This window comes from Leucopleurus acutus (assembly GCF_964270905.1).
Source record: "Leucopleurus acutus genome assembly, chromosome: 8".
Taxonomy (NCBI): domain Eukaryota; kingdom Metazoa; phylum Chordata; class Mammalia; order Artiodactyla; family Delphinidae; genus Leucopleurus; species Leucopleurus acutus.
In genome coordinates, this window is record NC_139151.1 from 102,388,804 (window position 1) to 102,414,126 (window position 25,323).

At 53.3% G+C, this 25,323-nt stretch overlaps 5 protein-coding genes across 8 annotated transcripts in view; 3 read left to right on the forward strand and 2 right to left on the reverse strand.

Moving 5' to 3' along the window:
* Nucleotides 1-10,416, forward strand: part of VPS51 (VPS51 subunit of GARP complex) — a 29,384-nt gene extending 18,968 nt beyond the window's left edge. Inside the window, exons 3-10 of the mRNA XM_082845441.1 lie at nucleotides 6,434-6,580; nucleotides 6,662-6,881; nucleotides 6,984-7,701; nucleotides 8,093-8,308; nucleotides 8,508-8,726; nucleotides 9,177-9,298; nucleotides 9,390-9,477; nucleotides 10,092-10,416. Coding sequence (XP_082701567.1) covers nucleotides 6,434-6,580; nucleotides 6,662-6,881; nucleotides 6,984-7,701; nucleotides 8,093-8,308; nucleotides 8,508-8,726; nucleotides 9,177-9,298; nucleotides 9,390-9,477; nucleotides 10,092-10,352 — 1,991 coding nt within the window. The 3' untranslated portion in view covers nucleotides 10,353-10,416. The remainder of the gene's footprint in view (nucleotides 1-6,433; nucleotides 6,581-6,661; nucleotides 6,882-6,983; nucleotides 7,702-8,092; nucleotides 8,309-8,507; nucleotides 8,727-9,176; nucleotides 9,299-9,389; nucleotides 9,478-10,091) is intronic.
* A 233-nt stretch (nucleotides 10,417-10,649) lies between these two features.
* TM7SF2 (transmembrane 7 superfamily member 2) lies at nucleotides 10,650-15,179 on the forward strand. Of its 4 annotated transcripts, none has more exons than XM_082844334.1 (10): nucleotides 10,650-10,837; nucleotides 11,192-11,452; nucleotides 11,555-11,609; nucleotides 12,017-12,211; nucleotides 12,290-12,393; nucleotides 13,592-13,711; nucleotides 13,805-13,973; nucleotides 14,180-14,260; nucleotides 14,348-14,470; nucleotides 14,791-15,179. In XM_082844334.1, exons 2-10 carry the CDS (start codon nucleotides 11,291-11,293, stop codon nucleotides 14,949-14,951), a joined length of 1,170 nt encoding a protein of 389 aa, XP_082700460.1. In that variant the 5' UTR covers nucleotides 10,650-10,837; nucleotides 11,192-11,290; the 3' UTR covers nucleotides 14,952-15,179. The 4 variants fall into 4 exon arrangements, with proteins under 4 accessions (XP_082700460.1, XP_082700458.1, XP_082700459.1 ...); XM_082844332.1 differs by having other exon boundaries at nucleotides 11,256-11,452; XM_082844333.1 differs by having other exon boundaries at nucleotides 11,256-11,452; nucleotides 14,369-14,470.
* Nucleotides 15,180-15,265: 86 nt separating this feature from the next.
* On the reverse strand, nucleotides 15,266-16,661 carry ZNHIT2 (zinc finger HIT-type containing 2). Its single transcript, XM_082844336.1, has one exon. It carries the CDS (start codon nucleotides 16,583-16,585, stop codon nucleotides 15,374-15,376), a length of 1,212 nt encoding a protein of 403 aa, XP_082700462.1. The 5' UTR covers nucleotides 16,586-16,661; the 3' UTR covers nucleotides 15,266-15,373.
* Nucleotides 16,662-18,979: 2,318 nt separating this feature from the next.
* FAU (FAU ubiquitin like and ribosomal protein S30 fusion) lies at nucleotides 18,980-20,498 on the reverse strand. Its single transcript, XM_082843833.1, has 5 exons — nucleotides 20,399-20,498; nucleotides 20,050-20,132; nucleotides 19,819-19,963; nucleotides 19,318-19,373; nucleotides 18,980-19,152 (listed from the first exon to the last, which is right to left on the reverse strand). Exons 2-5 carry the CDS (start codon nucleotides 20,122-20,124, stop codon nucleotides 19,027-19,029), a joined length of 402 nt encoding a protein of 133 aa, XP_082699959.1. The 5' UTR covers nucleotides 20,125-20,132; nucleotides 20,399-20,498; the 3' UTR covers nucleotides 18,980-19,026.
* Nucleotides 20,499-20,669: 171 nt separating this feature from the next.
* On the forward strand, nucleotides 20,670-25,298 carry MRPL49 (mitochondrial ribosomal protein L49). The gene is made up of 4 exons (XM_082844955.1): nucleotides 20,670-20,755; nucleotides 21,760-21,904; nucleotides 22,740-22,864; nucleotides 22,974-25,298. The coding sequence occupies exons 1-4, from the start codon at nucleotides 20,678-20,680 to the stop codon at nucleotides 23,118-23,120; spliced, it is 495 nt and encodes a 164-aa protein (XP_082701081.1). The 5' UTR covers nucleotides 20,670-20,677; the 3' UTR covers nucleotides 23,121-25,298.
* Nucleotides 25,299-25,323: the final 25 nt, after the last annotated feature.

A 25,323-nucleotide genomic window follows, 5' to 3' on the forward strand; every position in this document is an offset into this window, starting at 1 on the left:
CAAAAAATACCTAGAAACAAATGACAATGGAGACACAACGACCCAAAACCTGTGGGATGCAGCAAAAGCAGTTCTAAGGGGGAAGTTTATAGCAATACAAGCCCACCTTAAGAAGCAGGAAGCATCTCGAATAAACAACCTAACCTTGCACCTCAAGCAATTAGAGAAAGAAGAACAAAAAAACCCCAAAGCTAGCAGAAGGAAAGAAATCATAAAAATCAGATCAGAAATAAATGAAAAAGAAATGAAGGAAACAATAGCAAAGATCAATAAAACTAAAAGCTGGTTCTTTGAGAAGATAAACAAAATAGATAAACCACTAGCCAGACTCATCAAGAAAAAAAGGGAGAAGACCCAAATCAATAGAATTAGAAATGAAAAAGGAGAGGTAACAACTGACACTGCAGAAATAAAAGAGATCATGAGAGATTACTACAAGCAACTCTATGCCAATAAAATGGACAATCTGGAAGAAATGGACAAATTCTTAGAAAGGCACAACCTGCCAAGACTGAATCAGGAAGAAATAGAAAATATGAACAGACCAATCACAAGCACTGAAATTGAAACTGTGATTAAAAATCTTCCAACAAAGAAAAGCCCAGGACCAGATGGCTTCACAGGCGAATTCTATCAAACATTTAGAGAAGAGCTAACACCTATCCTTCTCAAACTCTTCCAAAATATAGCAGAGGGAGGACCACTCCCAAACTCCTTCTACGAGGCCACCATCACCTTGATACCAAAACCAGACAAGGATGTCACAAAGAAAGAAAACTACAGGCCAATATCACTGATGAACATAGATGCAAAAATCCTCAACAAAATACTAGCAAACAGAATCCAACAGCACATTAAAAAGATCATACACCATGATCAAGTGGGGTTTATTCCAGGAATGCAAGGATTCTTCAATATACGCAAATCTATCAATGTGATAAACCATATTAACAAACTGAAGGAGAAAAACCATATGATCATCTCAATAGATGCAGAGAAAGCTTTTGACAAAATTCAACACCCATTTATGATTAAAACCCTGCAGAAAGTAGGCATAGAGGGAACTTTCCTCAACATAATAAAGGCCATATATGACAAGCCCACAGCAAACATCATCCTCAATGGTGAAAAACTGAAAGCATTTCCACTAAGATCAGGAACAAGACAAGGTTGCCCACTCTCACCACTCTTATTCAACATAGTTTTGGAAGTTTTAGCCACAGCAATCAGAGAAGAAAAGGAAATAAAAGGAATCCAAATCGGAAAAGAAGAAGTAAAGCTGTCACTGTTTGCAGATGACATGATCCTATACATAGAGAACCCTAAAGATGCTACCAGAAAACTACTAGAGCTAATCAATGAATTTGGTAAAGTGGCAGGATACAAAATTAATGCACAGAAATCTCTGGCATTCCTATATACTAATGATGAAAAATCTGAAAGTGAAATCAAGAAAACACTCCCATTTACCATTGCAACAAAAAGAATAAAATATCTAGGAATAAACCTACCTAAGGAGACAAAAGATCTGTATGCAGAAAATTATAAGACACTGATGAAAGAAATTAAAGATGATACAAATAGATGGAGAGATATACCATGTTCTTGGATTGGAAGAATCAACATTGTGAAAATGACTCTACTACCGAAAGCAATCTATAGATTCAATGCAATCCCTATCAAACTACCACTGGCATTTTTCACAGAACTAGAACAAAAAATTTTGCAATTTGTATGGAAACACAAAAGACCCCGAATAGCCAAAGCAATCTTGAGAACGAAAGAAGGAACTGGAGGAATCAGGCTCCCAGACTTCAGACTATACTACAAAGCTACAGTTATCAAGACGGTATGGTACTGGCACAAAAACAGAAAGATAGATCAATGGAACAGGATAGAAAGCCCAGAGATAAACCCACGCACATATGGTCACCTTATCTTTGACAAAGGAGGCAGAAATGTACAGTGGAGAAAGGACAGCCTATTCAATAAGTGGTGCTGGGAAAACTGGACAGCTACATGTAAAAGTATGAAATTAGATCACTCCCTAACACCGTACACAAAAATAAGCTCAAAATGGATTAAAGACCTAAATGTAAGGCCAGAAACTATCAAACTCTTAGAGGAAAACATAGGCAGAACACTCTATGACATAAATCACAGCAAGGTCCTTTTTGACCCACCTCCTAGAGAAATGGAAATAAAAACAAGAGTAAACAAATGGGACCTAATGAAACTTAAAAGCTTTTGCGCAGCAAAGGAAACCATAAAGAAGACCAAAAGACAACCCTCAGAATGGGAGAAAATATTTGCAAATGAAGCAACTGACAAAGGATTGATCTCCAAAATTTATAAGCAGCTCATGCAGCTTAATAACAAAAAAACAAACAACCCAATCCAAAAATGGGCAGAAGACCTAAATAGACATTTCTCCAAAGAAGATATACAGAGTGCCAACAAACACATGAAAGAATGCTCAACATCACTAATCATGAGAGAAATGCAAATCAAAACTACAATGAGATATCATCTCACACCAGTCAGAATGGCCATCATCAAAAAATCTAGAAACAATAAATGCTGGAGAGGGTGTGGAGAAAAGGGAACCCTCTTACACTGTTGGTGGGAATGTAAATTGATACAGCCACTGTGGAGAACAGTATGGAGGTTCCTTAAAAAGCTACAAATAGAACTACCATATGACCCAGCAATACCACTACTGGGCATATACCCTGAGAAAACCATAATTCAAAAAGAGTCATGTACCAAAATGTTCATTGCAGCTCTATTTACAATAGCCCAGAGATGGAAACAACCTAAGTGTCCATCATCGGATGAATGGATAAAGAAGATGTGGCACATATATACAATGGAATATTACTCAGCCATAAAAAGAGACGAAATTGAGCTATTTGTAATGAGGTGGATAGACCTAGAGTCTGTCATACAGAGTGAAGTAAGTCAGAAAGAGAGAGACAAATACCGTATGCTAACACATATATATGGAATTTAAAAAAAAATGTCATGAAAAACCTAGGGGTGAAACAGGAATAAAGACACAGACTTACTAGAGAATGGACTTGAGGCTATGGGGAGGGGGAAGGGTAAACGGTGACAAAGCGATAAAGAGGCATGGACATATATACACTACCAAACGTAAGGTAGATAGCTAGTGGGAAGCAGCCGCATAGCACAGGGAGATCAGCTCGGTGCTTTGTGACCGCCTGGAGGGGTGGGATAGGGAGGGTGGGAGGGAGGGAGACGCAAGCGGGAATAGATATGGGAATATATGTATATATATAACTGATTCATTTTGTTGTGAAGCTGAAACTAACATACCATTGTAAAGCAATTATACTCCAATAAAGATGTTAAAAAAAAAAATAAATAAAATAAAATAAAATAACCATAATTAAACCCAAAAAAAAAAAAAAAAAACTAAACAAATAAAAAAATAAATTAATTTCTGCTTTTAGCTTTATTAATTCCTGCTTTCTTTTTTATTTTTCTGCTTTCTTTTTCTGGTTTCTTTTGTAGTGCTTTTTCTAACTTCTTGAGTTGAATGTTTATTCTAATTAGTACTATAAGAATTTAGGACTGATTTCCTGAGAACATTGCTTCAGCTGTATCCTATAGGTTCTTATAGTGTTTTGATTGTTGTTATTTTTTACATATACAGAAATTTCAGCTTTGATTTCCTTTTTGATCCAGTAGTTGATAATAATGAGGTTTTCTCTAAATAATGGGATCTCTTTATTTTCTAGTTTTGTTATTAATCTCTAATTTCATTGCATTGTGATCAGGGAATGCTTTCTGTACCATTTAGTTTCTTTTCTTCTGTAAATTTATTGAGATTTTTTGTATGACCTAATATGTGGTAAGGTTTTGGTGTATTTTATGGAACCTTGAAAAGAATAAAAATCAAATCGGTCTTCCATATTAATGATATTGTTTAGGACTTCTGTAGCTTCATTTGGTTTTTATCCTTTTGGTCTGTCACGGATTGACAGAAGTGGATTAGAGTCTCCTATAATAGATATGTTTCTGCTTCATCCTCATTGCTTTCATTTATGCATATTGATGGTGAGTTCCAGAGTGGAATTAGGGAAATTAGTTGGGAAATGTTAGTAGTAGTTGGACAAGAGATGATGGTGGCTTGGAAAGAAAATGTTGGAGGTAAACCTTATGCAACTTGCCGGTGGACTGAATGTAAGGTAAAGGAGAGATAAGAATCAAAGATGACTCTTAAGAAATGGCCAGGAGGGCTTCCCTGGTGGCACAGTGGTTAAGAATCCGCCTGCCAATGCAGGGGACACGGGTTCGAGCCCTGGTCCGGGAAGATCCCACATGCCACGGAGCAACTAAGACCACAAGCCACAACTACTGAGCCTGAGCTCTAGAGCCTGTGAGCCACAACTACTAAGCCCGCGTGCCACAACTGAAGCCCGCATGCCTGGAGCCTGTGCTTCGCAACAAGAGAAGCCACTGCAATGAGAGGCCTGCGTACCGCAACCAAGAGTGACCCCCGCTCGCCGCAACTAGAGAAAAGCCCGCGTGCAGCAACGAAGACCCAACCCAACGCAGCCAAAAATAAATTAATAAAATTAATTAATTAAAAAAAACAAGTAAAGAAATAAATGAACAGGAGCCAAAATGGAAAAGGTTAGTGGAGGAACAGCTTTGGGGAAAGTCAAGAATTCTGTTTCGCGTATGGACACCAAGGTGGGAAAGTGGTGGGGAGGGGTGGTGGTGGTGGGATGAACTGTGAGATTGGGATTGACATGTATACACTAATATGTATAAAATAGATAACTAATAAGAACCTGCTGTATAAAAATAAATAAAATAAAATTCAAAAATTTTTTTAAAATTCTGTTTTCAACATATCATATTTGAGGTGCCTGTTTGCCATCCACATCAGGATATTAAGTAAGTTGTTAGGCAGGGCTTTGGTCAGGACTGGAGGCAGAAATGTCCAAGTCATCACAGCCGTGGGACAGGATGGGACTCCCTCAGGGATCTATTCACTCTGCAGGTTTGGAAGGAGTTGATGTTTGCTTGTATTTTCTCTGTGAAGTTTGAGAGTTGGGGGCATGTACTGGCGTTTTGAGAACTGAGGACAAAATGTTATTTTGGAAAATGGAAACACAAGACTCACTAGAAGGTTTGGAAGGACAGCTGACCAGTGTGCAGTGCTGCTTTGGGACTTAAAGTCCTAACTTGAAAGGGAGGCCAGTTGGTATGATTTTGTGGCTCATTTTCAGCTGTCATTCTTAGGGAGTGGGTTGGTAATTGGGCTTAACCTGTGATAGGGTTCTGCCAACAAATAATGGGGGCCAGGGGGCAAGAGATGCAAGGGGGCTTGCAAATGGGTGCTGATGCTCGTGGAGGACCACAGATTCTAAGAGGAGTGAGGAAGGAAGTGCAGCCATGAGAGGTATTACAAACAGTGACCAAGTGGTAGGGCCGCTGGGTCTGGAGTTACTGAAAAGGCCAAAGGATTGTTAGGGCGGGGTCAACAGGGTGAATGATCAGAATTACAGAAGGTTGTGAGGCTTGAAGCTAAGGTTTTAGAGGATGCAGTTCTTAGCAAGGGCAGGGAGAGTGTGGCACAGATGAGGCAGATGCAAGAATGGATGGAGTTGAGGAGGTCAGCAAACGGAGAGTCAAGAATGTCCAAAGGCTCATCCTTGTGTATGTTGATGTCCACGAGGAGGTGTGGCCGTGATCTGGAACTGAGGGGCGTGGCAAAGAGGACAGTAGGGATGGCAACAAGAAGGGGTGTAGTTTGATGTCATGGTCTTCAAAGAAGCTGGGGTCTCAAAGGGAGGAGGAGTAGAAGCTATCTAGAAGTGTTAAGGGGCCAGGCCCTGAGGCATCTGGGTTGAAAGGAAGAACAGCCTCCTTAGGCAGGACCAAAGGGAAAGAACCCTTCAGGGAAGGTCAACCATGTTCTAGAAGGCAGAGTGAAAGGGTTAGGGAATTCTGGGAAAGAGGTAAGACTGAACAAGTATTTACTGTCTGTCCCATGGCAGGCAGGGTGCTGGGCATGGAGGATGCCCTTGGGAACGAGCAGACAGGTCCCTGCCAAGTGCCCTGGGCCCTCCTTTGGATCTGGGCATCTTCTGAGATCAAGGACTGCGGCTTCATGGGCATCGCCCCACTGCACTGGGGCTAGGGGCACACACGGGGTGTTCAGAAAACGTCTGCTGCACTGACATAATGACACCTCACCCCCATTTATAGTGACCAAGCACCACTGCAGTCCTTTTCAAGCACCTAATCATCAATGTGACCCTCGAGGAGTGAGCTCAGGCGCGTTTGGGAAGGGGGCGGGTGTGTGTGAGGGCATTTGGACTACCTCTCAAGCTGAGTGTTCTGCCTGTGCCCCTAGTCATCTGCCTTTCCCCCTCTTGCGCCCTTGTCCTCCTAGACACTATCCGGAAGATGAAGAACGATTTCCGGAAGATGGAGGATGAGATGGACCGGTTGGCCACCAACATGGCAGTGATCACGGACTTCAGCGCGCGCATCAGCGCCACGCTGCAGGACCGCCACGAGCGCATCACCAAGCTGGCAGGTGCGGCCCGCCCCAGAGCTGGTGCTAAAGTGGGCCACCCCCAGGGAGTTGGGGCTAACACCACCTCCCCCTGTCCCCCAGGGGTCCACGCGCTGCTACGAAAGCTGCAGTTCCTCTTCGAGCTGCCCTCGCGCCTCACCAAGTGCGTGGAGCTGGGCGCCTACGGGCAGGCGGTGCGCTACCAAGGCCGCGCGCGGGCCGTGCTGCAGCAGTACCAGCACCTGCCCTCATTCCGCGCCATCCAGGACGACTGCCAGGTCATCACGGCCCGCCTGGCCCAGCAGCTACGGCAGCGCTTCAGGTGTGGGCTCTGGGCCCTCATGCCACACCCGCTGGTCTCCTGGGTCTGCCCCCGCCCCGAATTCTGTCTTCTTGCCCTTCACCTCCCTCTCCCTTCCCGCAGGGAGGGTGGCTCTGGCGCCCCTGAGCAAGCCGAGTGCGTGGAGCTGCTGCTGGCCCTGGGCGAGCCTGCGGAGGAGTTGTGCGAGGAGTTCCTGGCTCACGGCCGAGCGCGGCTGGAGGAGGAGCTGAGGAGCCTGGAGGCGGAGCTGGGTCCCTCCCCTCCGGCCCCCGACGTGTTAGAATTCACTGATCGCGGCGGCAGCGGCTTCGTCGGGGGCCTCTGCCAGGTGGCGGCGGCCTACCAGGAGCTGTTTGCGGCCCAGGGCCCGGCGGGTGCCGAGAAGCTGGCAGCCTTTGCGCGGGAGCTGGGCAGCCGCTATTTTGCGCTGGTGGAGCGGCGGCTGGCTCAGGAGCAGGGTGGCAGTGACAACTCCCTGCTCGTTAGGGCGCTGGACCGCTTCCATCGGCGCCTGCGGGCGCCCGGGGCCCTGCTGGCCGCTGCTGGGCTGGCAGAGGCCGCCACAGAGATCGTGGAGCGAGTGGCCCGCGAGCGCCTGGGCCAGCACCTGCAGGGCCTGCAGTCGGCCTTCCTGAGCTGCCTGACGGACGTGCGGCAGGCGCTGGCCGCCCCTCGAGTTGCTGGGAAGGAAGGCCCCGGCCTGGCCGAGCTGCTGGCCAACGTGGCCAGCTCCACCCTGAGCCACATTAAGGCCTCGCTGGCCTCTGTGCACCTCTTCACTGCCAAGGAGGTGTCTTTCTCCAACAAGCCCTACTTCCGGGTACGATCTTCCTCTGGCATCCTTTTTCTTTTTTTCCTTCCTTTTCAGGGCATTCTTTCGTTTATCTTGCATGCAGGTTGGCAGCTACCAGGGCACACAGTCCTTGCCCCAGGCAGTCTGGATGTGGTTTCAGGCTGCCTTGAGAAAGGCTGGCATAGCCTGGAGGGGTGGGGCAGGCTCTTAGGGCATCTGCAAGCAGGGTCCCCAGTGCTGGCTTTGCCCCCCTGCACTCCCTTCCCACAGCAGGGGAGCTGCTCTGGGGTTCTGGAATGCGGGGTGAAACTGTCCCTTGGAGAGAGGCCAGGGCACTTCGAGTCCCAGTAGAAGGTCACTAGCAGCCTCTGCCTGGAAGGTTGGACCTGCTGTGTATCTGGGGCGCTCCTCCTCACAGGGCGAGTTCTGCAGCCAGGGTGTCCGTGAGAGCCTCATCGTGGGCTTCATCCGCTCCATGTGCCAGACAGCTCAGAACTTCTGTGAGAGCCCCGGGGAGAAGGGGGGCGCCACGCCGCCTGCCCTGCTCCTGCTGCTTTCCCGCCTCTGCCTGGACTACGAGACCGCCACCATCTCCTACATCCTCACCCTCACCGACGAGCAGTTTCTGGTGCAGGTGAACTGCTAGCTCAGAGCAGGGTGGGGGGAGGTGATGCTAGGAACACAGGAGGCCGGGCAGTGCCCTCATGGTCAGGGCTGCCTGTGCCCAACTCAGCCTGCCCCTTGCCCAGCCTGTGCCCAGCTCCTGGTGGCCAGTGGCTGCAGAGCTGCCCCCAGTACCCACTGCCTGTCTGTCCTCTGCATCCCTGGCTCAGGACCAGTCTCCAGTGACACCCGTGAGCACACTGTGTGCGGAGGCCAGGGAGACGGCACGGCGGCTGCTAACCCACTATGTGAAGGTGCAGGGCCTGGTCATATCGCAGATGCTGCGCAAGAGTGTGGAGACGCGGGACTGGCTCAGTACCCTGGAGCCTCGGAACGTGCGTGCTGTCATGAAGCGGGTGGTGGAGGACACGACAGCTATCGACGTGCAGGTGCTGCCCTGGGCTGGCCAGGGGAACTCTGACGTGGGCTGGGGATGCTGGGGGAACAGGCCTCTGAGGATCATGCCAGGAGGGGCCAGGCAGTGCCTGCATCTACGGCCTTCCTCCTCAGCCATGGTGGCCTCATCACCCCCATTTCAGCTAGGAGGAGGAAGCTGAGGCCCAGAGTCACCCAGGAAATCAGGTCAGGGTTGGCCCTGAAGATTTGGCCTCAGTACCAACTCTATGTTCCACTCTTGCCCCACTCCACTGGTTCTGTAAATAGTGACTGGGTACCAACTAGGTACAGGCCCTAACTACCCTGTGGTTTTTACAACGGTTGTGATTCTTACAACAAATGAGTGTGTAACTTAGGGCATCCTTGGCCCTTGCCCAAGGCACCTGGTGGGCTGCATGTTCCCCGTGCCCTGGCCTCCTTGCAGTTCCTCCTTCCACCACCAGGTGGGGCTCCTGTATGAGGAGGGTGTTCGCAAGGCCCAGAGCAGCGACTCTAGCAAGAGGACCTTCTCCGTTTACAGCAGCTCTCGGCAGCAGGGCCGTTATGCACCCAGCTACACACCCAGGTCTGGCTGGTCAGGGTAGGCGCAGGGAGGATGGAGAAAGGAGGACCGGGGTGCAGGGGTGGGCTCTGATTGCTTGTCTCCTCCCATTCAGTGCCCCAATGGACACCAACCTCTTGAGCAACATCCAGAAGCTGTTCTCTGAGCGTATTGACGTGTTCAGTCCTGTGGAGTTCAATAAGGTCTGAAGTCCATAGTGACCCTGCCTTCCCAGGGCCCCTTGGGAAGGTTGGCTGAAGCAGCCCCGCACTGGCCCAGGGAGCCCTAGGACTCTGATTCCCCCCCCCCCCAACCCCGTCTCTGTTTCTGAGGGATGTTTCTAGGAGTGAGTGGTCATCCAGAGCCCCGCCATCACCATCTCATAGCCCTCTGCCCGCGTCTGGGTGATAATCTAGTATACCTCTTGGCCCTCGTCCTTATCCCCACCATAGCCCTGGGTCCTCCCCAGGGATTCCTAGTCACACCATGGGCCCTGCCCCAACCCAGCCCGTGCTCAGGGACCTGATACTCTCCCTCCAACTTAGTAAGCTTTTCCCCTCCCCATATCAGTGCTGACCCCCATCTCTGCCTCAGGTTGCCGGGCCCTCCCCATCCACTCTCCTCCAGATGATGGGGCCAACCTTGTGTGGTCCCTCCCTCTTACCTGGGTCCTGGGACTTTCCACCCCATCACAGCTACTGGCATTTTGCCGTCTCCTTGGCCCCTGCACAGAACGTGGGTGCCCTTCCTCGGGGATCTAGTACCCCTCCCCAACACCTGCTGTAGTGGATCTGCATCCCTGTGTCCCTACGTGCAGGTGTCGGTGCTGACCGGCATCATCAAAATCAGCCTGAAGACACTGCTGGAGTGCGTGCGGCTGCGCACCTTCGGGCGCTTCGGGCTGCAGCAGGTGCAGGTGGACTGCCACTTCCTGCAGCTCTACCTGTGGCGCTTTGTGGCTGATGAGGAGCTTGTGCACCTGCTGCTGGACGAAGTGGTGGCCTCAGCTGCCCTGCGCTGCCCGGACCCAGTGCCCATGGAACCCAGTGTCGTCGAGGTCATCTGTGAGCGTGGCTAGGCCCGGTCACACCAATCCACTCATCCCCTGGTGGCCCGACCTGGTGGCCCGCCCTGGTGGCCCTTCCCCTCGGGGCCTGCCTAATAAAGACGTGTTGTCTCCTGCTCCCTGTCGCCTGCCTGGGCGGGGCTTGTGGGGGGAGGGAGGTGGAGCTGTGAGCCTGAGACTACAGAGGCGGCTTTGGAGGCGGTCCTGTTGGTCTCGCCCCTCAGAGACGATTGGCTGACCTGCTGGGCCCAGGATGGGCTGGGGGCGGGTCCATTTAAAGACCTCGGGACAAAAGCGGTCGCTGTCTGTGCTCCGTGCAGAGACAGGTGCAAGCCCAGCTGGGCTGGGTCCTCCGCGTCTCCGAGCCCATCTCCTGGGGGATGGGGTGGGCTGTGTTTTCTTGACGGATTTTTGAGAGCCCCCAACCCCCGGCGGAGCGGAGGATACCATGGTCCCTCAGGGCTCCCGGGCTGAGCTGGAATTCGGAGGACCCCTGGGTAATGGGGCAGAGAGAGCGGGTATTTGGGGCCAGAGCTATGTGAGGGAGAACTGGAGGGTTGAGCTATGAGCGGGGATGGGGGCAGGGTCTGAGGATGAAAGGCTTTGAGGGGTATCGGGAGTCAGAGGATCTAGGAGTGTGCGGGGAAGCGTCTGGAGAGGGGGCTGAGGAGGAACCAGTTCTGGCGGCTGCAGAGCAGGGGATCTGTGGCATGGAGGACCGGGCGGACTAGGGGGAACGCGAGCAGGACCCTCGAGGGGACCAAGACAGCAGTCAGAGAAGGAGGCCGAGCGCTGAGAGCGGGGTGTGGAAGGCGGCGATGGGAATGCTGACGGGGCCCTGGCTATGACAGGGCGCCTGTGGGGGTCCGGGAGAGTTGGAGAGTGGACCCCCGACGCGGCTGCCCCCTTCCCCAGGCGCTGCGGCACTGCTGCTGCTGCTCCCCGCCACCATGTTCCACCTACTACTGGTAGCCCGCTCGGGCCCGGCGCGCCTCCTGGGCCCACCCCCTTACCTGCCGGAACTCGAGGAGCTGTGGAGCCCTTGGGCGCTGTTGCTGTGTCTCACCTGGCTCGGCCTGCAGGCAGCGCTCTACCTCTTGCCGGCGCGCAAGGTGCGGACTCGGCTCGCGGACGCGCGGGGGAGGCGGGCGGAGAGAGGGGGCTCGGCGAGAAGAAAGACAGCCTCAACCGTTAGCGCCCTTTTGTGCCCACAGGTGGCCGAGGGGCAGGAACTGAAGGACAAGAGTCGACTGAGCTACCCCATTAACGGTGCTTGGGGGCTGGGTCCTTGCGCGGAGTTGTGGGGATGGGGTTGGAGCCCCAGGCCCGGTGGGGAGGTCTGTGGAGATGAGCCCGCGACCCCAATTTCTATTTTGTGCCTCTTTTACGCCCAGGACGTAGGGGGTTCCACTGGCTCCCTCCACACCCCTCCTCCCTCCACTCCCAGCATTGCTGCCACTCTATGCACCAGAGAAGTGGCTGGGGTGACCCTCCGAAAGCTAAAGTGTCTGACTAATGGCTCGGGACAAGGTCTGCGACCTCCCTGGGCTTTAGGCTGTGTGTGTGTGTGTGTGTGTGTGTGTGTGTGTGTGTGTGTGTGTGTGTGTGTGTGTATTTGGGGGTGGGGGGAGGGGGAGGGGCACAATCCCCAGGTCTCACTGTGTGCTGTGGTTCAGGCTTCCAGGCCCTGGTGCTGACAGCCCTGTTGGTGGGCCTGGGAGTGTTAGCCGGGCTGCCCCTGAGCGCGCTCCCGGAAATGCTCCTGCCCTTGGCCTTTGCGGCCACCCTCATCGCCTTCATCTTCAGCCTCCTTCTCTATCTGAAGGCTCTGGTAGCCCCTGCCTCTGCCCTGGCACCCGGGGGGAACTCAGGTGAGAGGAGTCCCAGTAGGGTGTAGATGGAGGCAGATGGGGGTGCTTGCGTGCACCTCACCCTCCATTATTCTCCAGGCAATCCCATTTACGACTTTTTCCTGGGACGGGAGCTCAACCCGCGCATCTGTTCCTTTGACTTCAAATATTTCTGCGAACTGCGGCCTGGCCTCATCGGCTGGGTATGCTGGGCATGGCTAAGTGGGCTTCCAGCCAGGAGGAGGGGTGGGATGGGTGAGCAGTGCCTGGGCAGGGCAGGGTCAATATTGTGCTGACATAAATCATTAATCATTCATTCCACAAATAATTTGTTGAGTCCATCATGTGCCCAAGCACTGCTCTAGGTACTGGGAGACAAAAGAAAGAAAAGTTACAGGAAAGAAAGAAAAAAAATCTCTGTCTTCATGAAGCCTGCATTCTAGTGGGGAAAGACAGACAAAAAATAAGTAAAATAGGTATCGCATGTCAGGGGATGCTAAGTGCTACGGAGAAAGAGCAGCGAGGGAGTTGGGGCAGCAGGTGCAATTTTAACTAAAGCCGTCAAGCACAAAATCTATTTCGAGAAGAGAGTGATCCTGTGCTGCTTGCTGGCCAAAGCGGTGCAGAACTTCAAACTGGTCACTGGGTTTAGCAACCTGTCTGTCACTGGTAGCCTTGAAAACAGGCCAACTGTGTTTTTTTGGTTATAATCACCCATACTGGACTGGTCAAGATTTCCTGAAGGGTTTCTTGGGCAAGGTCCCTGTCACCTTGGAAACTACCTCATCCAGAGACGGGAGGAGTGCTGGGCGCCCGTCACAGATCTGGTCTTCAAGGCTATTTCCTCATGTATGAAATGGGATAAAGTAAGAGCTTCCTCCCAAGATTACTTTGAGGATTAGAGGTGGTAACCTGATTGGCAGCCTCAAGCCCAGTGCTACCAGAATGGGGGTGCTCAGTACAGGCTGGCTGCCAGCTAATCATTATCGAGCACTTACTAGGTGCTTAGTGCTTCACACACATTATGGTCCATGATTATCTCCCTTTTCTACATGGAGGTGGGGAAAATACGCTTTAGAGAGCTTGCACAGGTGGCAAAGCTGAGATTCAAAACCAGGTCTGTTTTAACTCTCAAGCCTGAAGTATGCAGTCGCTCCCTACAGCGCTCTCCCAAAGGGAACACTGCAGGACACGGCAAGAGAAAACAGGCCGGAGGTGGTCCAGTGCGGTCTCTCTGCCCCTGGGTACAGGGGCCGGAGCCACTCAACAAAGGCCTGGAGGGTTAGTGACGGACAGCTGAGAGAAGGGGACAGGCTGGCCACTGCCTTTCCAGGCGCTGCCACCTCTGTGGAGACAGACTGGGAACAGACTGCCCTGTCTCACCCTCTGTGTAACCCCCAGGTCCTCATCAACCTGGCCTTGCTGATGCAGGAAGCAGAACTTCGGGGGAGTCCCTCACTGGCCATGTGGCTGGTCAATGGCTTCCAGCTACTATATGTGGGTGATGCCCTTTGGCACGAGGTGAGGCAGGACTGGGCTAGGGAGGGAGAGGGTGCCTCCCACGAGAGGACCTCGTGGGGACTGAGCCAGTGTGTCTGGGTCCTGTCCCTGCAGGAGGCGGTCCTCACCACCATGGACATCATACATGACGGGTTTGGCTTCATGCTGGCCTTTGGGGACCTCGTCTGGGTACCCTTCACCTACAGCCTGCAGGCCCAGTTCCTGCTGTACCACCCAGAGCCCCTGGGGTTGCCCCTGGCCTCGGTCATCTGCCTCATCAATGGTCAGTCAGGAAGGGGCAGCACTCTCCCTCCCCCTTTCATTCGTTCACTATTTATTCAGCACCCACTAGGTAGGTGCTAAGCCTCACACCCTTCTTTAAAGCCAAGGGCTGGGTCCTGGCTCTCCTGGCAGACTGAGTCCAGGCTGTGGGTAGTTGGTCAGGGTCAGAGAGAAGGCCCCTGACTGCCTGCTCACACTTTCTCCCAGCTGTTGGTTACTACATCTTCCGTGGAGCCAATTCTCAGAAAAACACCTTCCGGAAGAATCCTTCTGATCCCAGAGTGGCTGGTGAGCTGGGTTTCTGGGGTGCCATGAAGTGAAGTTGGGCAGCTGGACTTCCAGGGGGGTCCCCCATCCCACTACGTCTTTCCGCAGACCTTGAGACCATCTCTACAGCCACAGGGCGACGGCTGCTGGTGTCTGGGTGGTGGGGTATGGTCCGCCATCCCAACTACCTTGGAGACCTCATCATGGCTCTGGCCTGGTCCTTGCCCTGCGGTGAGTGGTTTGGGCTGGCGCACGGCAGGGGCCGTTAAGTGTGTGAGGGGCAGAGGTGGAGTGGTGAGCACAGGATGCCCAGTCTGGGTGTGGAATGGAGAACAGGGCTGCACCCCAGTGGAGGGAGTAGTCAGGGAGCTGGGGATGGACTCAGGGTGTGGCTGGGCCAGACCTCTGTGACAGCCTAGCACGCCAGCACTCCCTGCAGACCTTGGGACCTTTCACCATGGAGCCCTGAGGGCCCCGTGAGCCATCAGCTGTGGAAACCTTTGTGAACTGGGGGGCTGGCTGAGTGGTCACGGAGACCCCCTTCCCCACAGGGGTGTCCCACCTGTTGCCCTACTTCTACCTCCTTTACTTCACTGCGCTGTTGGTACACCGTGAGGCCCGGGATGAGCAGCAGTGTCTGCGGAAGTATGGCCTGGCCTGGCACGCATACTGCCGGCGTGTGCCCTACCGAATCGTGCCCTACATCTACTGAAGCAGCTCCACGTGTCCCAGGTCGGGCCACGTGCCCACCCACCTGCCAGCACACCCAGCACCAGGAGCCTGGACTCACCTGGCACTCAAGGGCCTGCACCCTACCCTGCTCTGAGCTCCGACAGGCAGGGGTGAACAGCCTGATAGGTGGTTGGAGCAAAAAGGGAAAACGAAGACAAAATGGAGTGGAGGGGCTGCTCTTCCTCCTTGGATAAACATCTGGAATGCCTGGTGCTGCTTCTCTCCCTTTCTGGGGCCAGGTTGCTTAAAAACGGGCTGGGTCAGCCCCGATCAGGGAGAAGCTGCCAGGGGGTCTGTGGCCACAAGCGTCTGGGGGTGGGAGGCACAACAGCTGGCACTGAGAAATGGGCACTGGCGACAGGGCAGACCAGTCACAGCTTTATTAATGACAGAGTGTCCAGTTCAGTCAAGGAGCTCCTCAATGAGAGTCCTCCGGGCAGGTGGCAGGGGGCCTCCCCAGAGCTGCTTCAGCTCCCCAGTGAGGGCTGCCACCTCCACGGCTGCCACAGTGTGGGCTCGGTGGGCCCTGGCGCAGTCTAGAGCCAGGGGTGTGAGGGCCTCCTCATTTTCGTTGGTCCAAGACAGCAGGAACTGGCACTTCTTTCGGGCCCGGTAGAGGCAATCTCGTTCCTCAGGGGCCACAGCTCGTTTCCGGGCTCGGCCCAGGGTCTGTGTCAGGTCCCCCAGTGCTGCCAACGCGTAGCCTTTCTGGTTGGCCGGGCCCTCACCCAGCAGGATGAGGGCGGCCTCGCGCATGGCACCCCGTGTGCCCAGGGGTCCGGGGGGATGCTCGCCTGCTTCCAGCACGTGGGCTGCGGCCTGCAGGGCCTCCTCGGTAGAGGTGAAGACTTGCTGGGCGCCCAGGACTCCAGAAACGCTGAGCAGCGTGGCACAGAACTCAGAGAGCAGAGCCTCGTCGCCGCCGTGATACAGGGCAAGAGTGTGTGCGTAGGCGAACAGCACGTTGGGCAGCTGGAAGCGCACGAGCGGCGACGCCCGGCCCCTGCTCAGGCTGGCCAGCGTGGGGATGAGGGTGGGCACGGCGGGAGGGCAGGCCCCGGGGACGTCTCCGAGAATTGGCTCGGCAGCCGCAGGCTCATCCTTCTCGGGTTCCGGTGGCGTCCTCGCAGGGGAGGGCTCCAGCTCCTCGGCGTCACAGCCCGGGGCATCACCCAGCTCCTCCAGAAGCCGCGGCCCGGCGCCGCGAACCCACCACCATGGCCGCCACGGGGGCAGCAGCCGCCCGGCCTCGCCTCGGCTCAGCAGCCGCTCGAAGGCCGCCTTCTCGGCCGGTGCCAGCCGCTCCCAGAGTCCTGAGAGGCCGCCGGGCGCCGGACCAGGCCTGAGGCCTGCGTCCTCGGTCTCGTCCTCGGTCTCGTCCTCGGTCTCACGTTGCTGACGCAGCCGCAGTAGGGCGCTGGCCAGGCGGCTGGGAGAGGCGCTGCGGCCGCGCAGCTCTCCCAGCACCTGGTCACGGTAGAAGTCTTCGGCGCAGGTGCCATGCGCCCGGTAGCAGCGCAGCGAGCAGTAGGGCACGTTACAGCGAGGGCAGGTGTAGCGCGCTGGCTGGGCCTCCCGGGTGGGGCAGAAACCACAAGGCCCGGCCGGCTCCATGGCAACTGGCGCCGCACACCACACGGGAACGCACAAGGGAACGCACAAGGGCAGTAGATCACAATCTTCCGGCGCTTCTCGGTTACTTCCGCCTCTTTGCGGGGCCGACGGAGTGCTTAGTCAAAGCTCTTCGAGGATTCTCGTCAGTTTCCGCCCACACTCGGAAGCCAAGCCGCACCCATCTCTTGAGCCGCGCTTGGGCTATGCGCCGTAACCCGTGGGAAGGTACGAGCTCAGCCCCGGCTTCGGCGGAGCTCGGCCCTGCGCGGTGGGAGCGTGGGGAAAGTGCTTCCGGCGGACGCTTCGCCGGTACCAGCTCGCCCCCTAGTGGTTACCTTTTGGGCACTATAAAGCGCTGCGGCAAAACCCAATCTTTGCTAAACTTAATCTACTCTGGGCCACTAATTGTGCTAAACCCATGGGAGATGAGGCGTCCCTGCGCTGAAGGGGCATCCATTCTACTAGGGGACACAGACAAAGGGGAGAGTGGAAGAAGGCCAAGGCGGGGTGCCTAGACTGGGTGTGTTGGGGGCATTTCCCTCTTAAGAAGAAGCGTTAACAAATATTTGAGCTCTTGCTCGACTTCCTCATCCAACTTTAAAGCGCAAACTTCACACTAGGCAGCGAAAACACACTGAAGAGCAAAATGAGATGAGGCTCCTGCCCTAATGGGCCTTACAGTTTGTGGTAGAGTGCAGGCGACGACTCACAAACTGTGCCAAGCGCCGTGAAGACTTGATCCATGGCACCCCTAAAAGTAAGCTCTGGTTCTTTGGTCCCTCGCCTCACTCATACCCAGCCCCACCTCTAGTCAGCTCTGCCTTCGAAATACCTTGTCTCCATCTCAGTTTGGGTCATCTGTTTCCCTACCGCGGCCTGGATGGATTTGAAGAGCCTGCTCAGTTTTGCATCCCCTTCACCACTGGTGGTCTAAGCTACCTGCTCAACTGGATGACACCAGCTTAACTGGTTTCCTTTTTTCTTGCCAGCCCTCCAGAAAAGTCAGCCAGAGAAAATACTAGATCACCAGATCACATCAGGCCCTTGCTTAAAACCCTGACCTGCACTTGGACTCAAACCAAACTCCTCTCCACATCTGACAAGACCCTGCAGGATCTGCCACTCACCTTTGCACACAGGTCTCTTAGCTGGAACTCTCACCGTCTCACCACTTGATCAGCTCCTGTTTCAGGTCTCACACACATCCCATCGTCAGAGACCTCCCCTAGGACAGTTATCTACCTGTCACACTCCCTTTTATTACAGCACCCTGCTTACTTTGAGATCATTAACACTTGTAACTAGTTTCCTTGCTTTCCGCACAAGAATCTAAACTCCTAAAAGGGATGGGGGCCAATGTCTTTCTAGGAAGCTCACTGTAGAACTCAAAAATAGCCAATATATTTGTGCACTTTCTAGAGGGCAGGTGCTGATATAAGCACTTCCCATAAAATCCTCAAAGCAACTCGCAAGAGATGATGTCAATGGACTTCCCTGGTAGTCCAGTGGTTAGGACTCGGCGCTTTCACTGCTGGGGCCCCGGGGTCGATCCCTAGTGGGGGAACTAAGATTTCACATGCTGTATGGCACAGCCCAAAAAGAGTCAGCCAGCCAGTGAATAAATGGAACAGGGATCCAAACTCAAGGCAGTCCAAGTCTAGAGCCCAAGGTCTTTACCCCGTAGTATGCTGTATTCCAAGAACCAGCAGGTTCAAAAAGCTTAGCAGAATGAATGAATGGGTATGCATGTGTTGCTAGGAGGAAACTTGAATCAGCCCCAGAGAACTCCAATTCTGGGAACACTGAAACAATCAACTGAGCCACCTCACCTGTGATTAGGTTAGCAAGGCCCATCAGGTAATCAGAACAAATAAGATCACTGCAGTACTAATGTAATCAGGCAATACTTTCTGAAGCTGGGGCAGACCAGATTCCTGGTCTGGATTCTACTAAAGCCACAGCTGGTTCCAAGTGCAGGGAAATGCCACACTGGTGTTCCCTGATACATCTTCTACTCGATCAATCTCCTCTCCATTGCTGCCCCTATAAAATCTCTCCCACAACGATGGTTCCTGCTATCTTCTGTTTAAAAGAAAAAGACCAAAAAAAGAAAGTATTTGGAAGTTAATTATCAAGTTATTTAGCATTGGGATTGGAATTTTCCTCAACTCTCCATCTGAAGGGCTGGCATTTATGGTTACCAATTTTCATAGGAAGCTTTTTTTTTTTTTTGTAGTTTACCACTCATCCACCTCCACCCACACATCCCTGCCAAGCTGCTGACTCTTGACACCGCCAAGAACACCAAAATGAGGCCTCACTGTTCTTCATACCACCAGCCTGAGAAGCCACATCTCTCCCTGAGGCTCTGCACATGAAGATGAAACAATGAGATGATTGGGTAAGTGACTTTATTAGAGAAAGCCAAGATGACAACACACTTAAGAGTTGGCATTGGGGCCCTTCTTCTTGCCAAAGGTAGGCACAACATTGACAAAGCGCCGGTTGTACTGCATACGCCTCTTGGCCCGGCCCGTCTTCTTCTTCTTTTTCTCTTGTTTGGCCACCTGGGAAAAGGGAGGGATGATCAAACCTGGGGTGCCTCTTCCATGCCTTCCCTCAGGTTCATCGCCAGGAAGGGAGAAAGCAAACAGGGCAAGGGCCAAGGGTTTTGGCTTAGCTGTGCCACAAGACAACAAAGTCCAAACAACACCACTAATACTCTCACTTACCTTCGGTGTCTGACCTCTTACTTTCCCGGCTCGGGCCAGGGAACCATGGACTTTACCTGTGATAGGAAAGGAGGACAGCAAGCAGTTAGAACAAGAAGGCCCCACCCAGCAGAACCCTTTCTCCCTCAACTCAAGTTTAAAGGCAAGATGGGCACAAACAGGGAATGAAAACAAAGTCACAAAGACTTGAAATCTAAGAATGTCTAGTCTGGTACATTCTGGGGTGTCACTTCAGAATTTTCCAACTACTGACCTTAAGGCCTAAAAAGCACTTTGGAGATCTGGCCCGACCTCCTGATTTTAGTGAGTAAATTAGGACACAGACAAGGGTCTTATCTAGTAAGTGACTGAAATAGAATGACACTCTGGGTCAGTCTCCCATGGACCTCTCAGAAAGTTCGTTCTGAGAGATGTAAACAGGAAGAACCACCCTGGACTGAGCACACACCCTACACCCATGAGCTTACAAAGCAGTTCAAAACACAGACCTCCCCAACTCACCTCCAAGCATGCGGCCGGCTACTTCCAGAGTGCTCAGAGCCTCCACCCCACACTGGCCCAGGGTAGCCTCATCCTCTAGGGGCGTGCCTGCCATAAGGAGGACTTGATCTTCTGGAGCGATGCCCTCCAACGAGGCTACATGAGCCTACAGGGAAAAACGAGACTCAGCGTTCCCGTGGCGGGCGAGGATGAAAAACACAAAAGACCCCAGGGAGCACCACGGAGCCTTACCTTGATCTGGGCGACCGTCTCCTGGACGGTCACCTCGAGAGTGTGTAGCTCCTGGGCGCGGACAAAGAGCTGCATGTTGGCGACTGAAAAAAAAAAGGGGGGGTGCTTTTAAGAGAAGAAATACTCTGGGCGAGAGGAGGGTCAGAAAATGGGTGGCAGGCCGGGGACGACGGCGCCGAAAAGTAGGTGGTCTCGGGGTCTCACGTGGGTAAGGCCGGGCCTGCCAGGGAGGTCGGACGGGGACTGGCCTGGCCCCAAGAGCAGCCCTTCTTCCCCCGTTTTTCCCGCGTCCTCTAACCTCGCGGCCAACCTGCGAGCCCTTCGGATCCATCCGTGGCACAAACCTTACCTGAACCGCGGATACCGCTGCCGCTACCGCGAAGATGGAGTCGAGAAAGAGGAAGGAGCTAGGGCGGGTACGGCCTCGTCGCCTGCTGCGTGTCACGTCACTGCTGAGCGACCGCCAAGGCCTCTGACTTTTGTACCGCCCTAGGCCGCCTGGCTCCGCCTCTTTGTGCTTTGCGCAGGCGTTCTCTCGGTCCCGGGGTGGGTGGGCGCCGGGCGAGCCGGAAGGGGCGGGACCAGGTTGGTTGCGCGCGCAGAAAGCGAGTGTACGGGGGAGTTCAAGATGGCAGCCACCATGTTTCGGGCTGTGCAGCGAGGCTGGAGGACCGGTGTCCCGCCGGGCTGCGGGCTGCGGCTACTGGTGAGAGCGCTGACCCTGAAGCTGGGGGCAGAGGGCTGGGTGGAGGCTCACCGTATTTCTTGTAGTCTAAAAACCGCGTCCCTATCTAGGGGGCACTTTTCTGGAGCTCAGATAAAAGATTGACAGGGAAGGTGGCAGGGCTTGGAGAGCGTTTCGGAGTGTGGGGCTTGAAATATGATTGGAGGACAACTTGAGTTAGTTGGAACTGGGAGGTGCTGCACATAGACTCTCGCTGCCTATTTTTTTGAAGGGGAAACCGTACCAGAGTGTGGGAATTGGCCCCAGATCGTTGGCGACACTTCTGAGAACCTAGGACTCACGATATATAGGCCACTTCATCTTCTCATTCTCATTGTAACCCTGGGGCCTATCAGGAGTCCAGGGTATCTGTTGGGAGAAGTATAGGAGGACAGAATCCGGAATGTGACCTTAGGTAGATTGTTTGCTAATGTCTTAATCTTTCTTGGATGTACACCGGGGGGTAATAAAATACCTGACTTGTCGAATTAAGTTGTAAGCACTTAGTGCCTGGTGGTGTCCATATGAGGCCGAAATATTCCAGGTGAGGGAGGGTCACATCGGATGAGTGTGAGTGGGAAATTTTCACGATTGCTGAAAGAGCCTAACCCAGAACTAGAATATTTCAGTAGAATCTTCACAGGAAACTTTAAAATACTGAAGAATGCCGTATTGGTCACACTTACGGTTACCCAGCTTTTCAGATGTATACACACACTTCTCATTTGAGTCCCACAAAAATCCTGAGAGAGGCAGGCCCTTCCGAGTTCCTGAACTTCTTTTTCAGACCCACTTGTACCCTGCACTCTAGCAAACTGAAGTCTGGTGCTTTCCTACCTCCAGCCTTTTATATTTATCCTATTCTCTCTGATTGTCATGTTTCCTTTTTCTACTTAACTGAAGTTCTCCCTATTCTGGGGTGGTGGGTGGGGCGTGGGGGCTGGGTAGGCTGATGGAGAGATTTTTTTTCCCCCCCTCGGAGCCAGACCCAGGGGCCTCCTGATTACCCCAGCTTCGTGGAGTCTGTGGATGAATACCGTTTTGTGGAGCGCCTGTTACCCCCCACCAGCATCCCAAAGCCCCCAAAGCATGAACATTATCCCACTTCTAGTGGCTGGCAGCCCCCCAGAGGTGAGCTGGGTGATGGGGATGGCTTGAAGGCTGCAGGGAAACATCCCCCTACCCAGAGATCTATCTGCCCTGGCTGAGGCTCTGTACTCCCCAGAGGGTTCAGGACTTGTGTTGGGATCTCTCAGAGCTAGCACCTATCTTACGTTCAACAAAGGGCCCAGGATCGGAGACCTGTTTGGCTAGTACCCATCCATCCACACTACTGGGGTGAGGGCTTCCCATGTGGGAAAAGTGAAGCATAGAGAAGCATAGAGAGAAGACCCAAGAATTTGGACCCCCACCTCCACCCCCGGCCACAATTGAGAACACAGCTTGGGAGGTGGGCAGTTCTGGGTCCAAATTTGGCTTTGCTGTCTATTGCCAGTATGGTTGAGTTAGTCACTTAGCTTCTCCCAACCTCAGCTGCAGCAAAATAGAGATCATCCGCTCAGCACATAAAGCATGTCATGCAGAGCCCAGCCTGTGGTAGGTGTTCAGTTCTTATAAACCCCCATCCCTTTGTGCCAGAGATTGATTTTAGCCTCCCCTACCCAGTGGAGAAGGGCAAGGATTGGCTCCAGAGGGGGACTCAAAGATCCCGGGAGGCATAGTCCTGACCTCGTTTCTTCTTGAGCACCTTCTGGTGCCAGGCCTGTGCTGGGCCTTGAGGTACCAGGGCGAACAAGCTGGTCCTGGCTCTAAACTTAGGGAAAGAGCAGGTCTCCTGATCTGAAGTCTGGAGGTGGCTTTGCCGTTAGGTTCACTGACCCCCTGCACACTCTGAGGAGAAAGGCCTTGGCTGAGGTGAGATGAAGTCTGGGAACATTTGACTTATCACTGTCCCTCTCTGTCATAGACCCCCCACCCAACCTGCCCTACTTTGTGCGACGCTCTCGTATGCACAACATCCCAGTCTACAAGGACATCACGCATGGAAACCGTCAGATGACTGTGATCCGGAAGGTGGAGGGGGACATTTGGGTAAGTGGGTGGGTGGGTCAGGGTCCGGTTCTGACCTTTCAGGGCTGAAGGGATGGGAACCCTCTAGAGGGAAAGGTCTTACCAGGCCTGATTCATCATCTTCCCCCAGGCACTGCAGAAGGATGTGGAAGATTTTCTGAGCCCGCTGCTGGGGAAGACACCTATCACCCAGGTCAATGAGGTGACAGGTACCCTTCGGGTCAAGGGCTACTTTGATCAGCAGCTCAAAGCCTGGCTTCTGGAGAAGGGCTTCTGAAGCCCAGCTGAGCCGCCTGCACGACCAGCGTCCCACTGCGACTGGAGTGCCGGGGATCTCAGGAGGAGGGGAGTGGCTGTTGAGGCAGCTAGGGGAAAGGGGCACAGAAACCAGGGCTGAGGGCCTTGGAGCAGGCCTTGTTTGCATAAAGGAGGAAATGGGACTGTATAGGTGCCAGCACGGGGGGAGGGCTGTCTAATATTGGAGACCCACCAGGAACGGCCAAGCTAGGGGGGAGCATTAATTCCTCCGCCCCCCCACTTTGGCGTGTTCCTGCTTTCCCTTCATTGGAGCTCCTTGGACTCAGCTATTCAAGCTGTAGAGGTGATTGACTGCCCCTCTGTTGGAAGCAGTAGCCCAGCCCAGTTTACGGGAGGGTAGCACAGGGCAGACCCATTGGGCACATTCCTTCCTTGGCCCACAGACTCTCACTGCGGCAGAAAAATCCCTGAGCCCTTGCTCTAGGTCATACCTGACTTGGTAGAGGCTACAGAGAACACAACACGACTCAGACGTGGGTCCTGGAGGTCTTCAGTTCCAACCGTAGTGCACGTCAGCTCCTTGGCTCATTCCTTTTACCCATGGAGAGGCAAAAAGGCCAGTTACCTCTATTCCATTCCATATTAAGAGTTGGGTCTGACTGGGTTTCCAGCTCCAGCAAATTAAGTGATTAGCTTTAGCTGGTCTGCCCACAAGGGGCTCCTTGAGAGCTCCTAGCAGCCCAGCACAGGGCCATCCTTCCCAGGTTGCTGACCTAGTATCAAGGCTGGACAGGGGGTTTGCAGGCAGGAAGATGCTGACCTTTTGTCCCTGCCATCCCATCCCACCCCGGCCAAGGAACCTTCACACCTGCCCCATCCTTGGGAGTCACAAGGGCCAAAAGCCAGAGTTCCCACCCCATCTCAGCAGCAAGCTGGCTTAAGACAGGGTTCAGAGCCTGGCTCCCCTACTTGCTCTGACCTAAGACAGGGTACTTAACCTTTCTGGGGTTCGGTTTCTTCATATGTAAAATGGGTATATCTTTCTAACCTAATATTCAACATTGTGCCCAAGAACAGTGCTGGCTTGTGCAAGAAAACCCTCACTCCTGGAGATTCCAGGCCACTCTCGAGTCTACGGCCTGAGTTAAGAAAAAGGAGCATGGCACACTGATCCTATCACACCAGTTCCACCAGTCATTAATGCAAGTTTTTATTTGGCTGTATATACAATTTAAGCTATTAAAATTTGTACAATATTTACAAATTAAATAATCATCTGAAACTGTCTCCAGCAACTCCTGTAACACAACACTGAGGGGCAAAAGACAGGGGCAGGCAATGCCTTGGCTCCTGTCGTCCCCACCTGGCCCAGAGCCTTTTCTAAACTGGAAAGACAGGGAGCTTGGCACTCCTGCTCCCCTTTCCTGGGGTCAAGCATTCAAATTCAAAGACAAAATTTAAGCCAAAAGACAATAGCAAGGAATTCATTCCAATTCTTCTAAACTCAAGAAAAATTCTGTAAGTTAAGAAGTTGCCTTCTGTAGGTTCTGGGGCTTGCAGTGGTTCAGAAGCAGACACAAGAGCCCTCAGCCTAGACTGAGGTTGCACAGTGGCTGCTGGGTGAGACCAGGGACAGTCTCACCTCAGACAAACTGCAGGGAGAAAAGGGCCTGGGGGGGAGGGGCAGAGCAGGGCCCTTCAGTGCTGCCGGCCTGCTTCTCCACCCCAGACACTCCTTTCCCTGAGCTGTGTGGTTGCCAGTAAGACATGGAAATGCCACAGGGCACAAGGGGCACAGCCACCACCACAAAGGACTCCTGGGGAGTTCGGGTAAGAAAAGGACATCAGTACCAGTCTTCGTGGGTGGGCCCGGGAGCAAGTTCCTGGCCTACCTCCAGCCCCTTGAGTCCACACTTGGGAACAGGAGCTAATACTGTTCGGCACTGCAGCGTGACTCCACACACAAGGGGGGCTCGGAGGGGCTCCCCTTCTCCCAGAAAGGGACTGGGTGGGTCAGAGGGCTTCTCAGACACTGCACCTTTCTGTCTTCGTGGCCCCAGCAGAACACAGGGCTGAAGGGTTGGAGAGGAAGGCTGGAACTGACCCAAGATCCCCATGGCTGCCCGGGACTGTAAGGGCTGGAGTCAACTGGGGCCTCAGGCCTCTTTCCACTTGGTCAGATGCCACCTCCTCTGTGTCAGAGCTGGGGGTTACTACTCCCT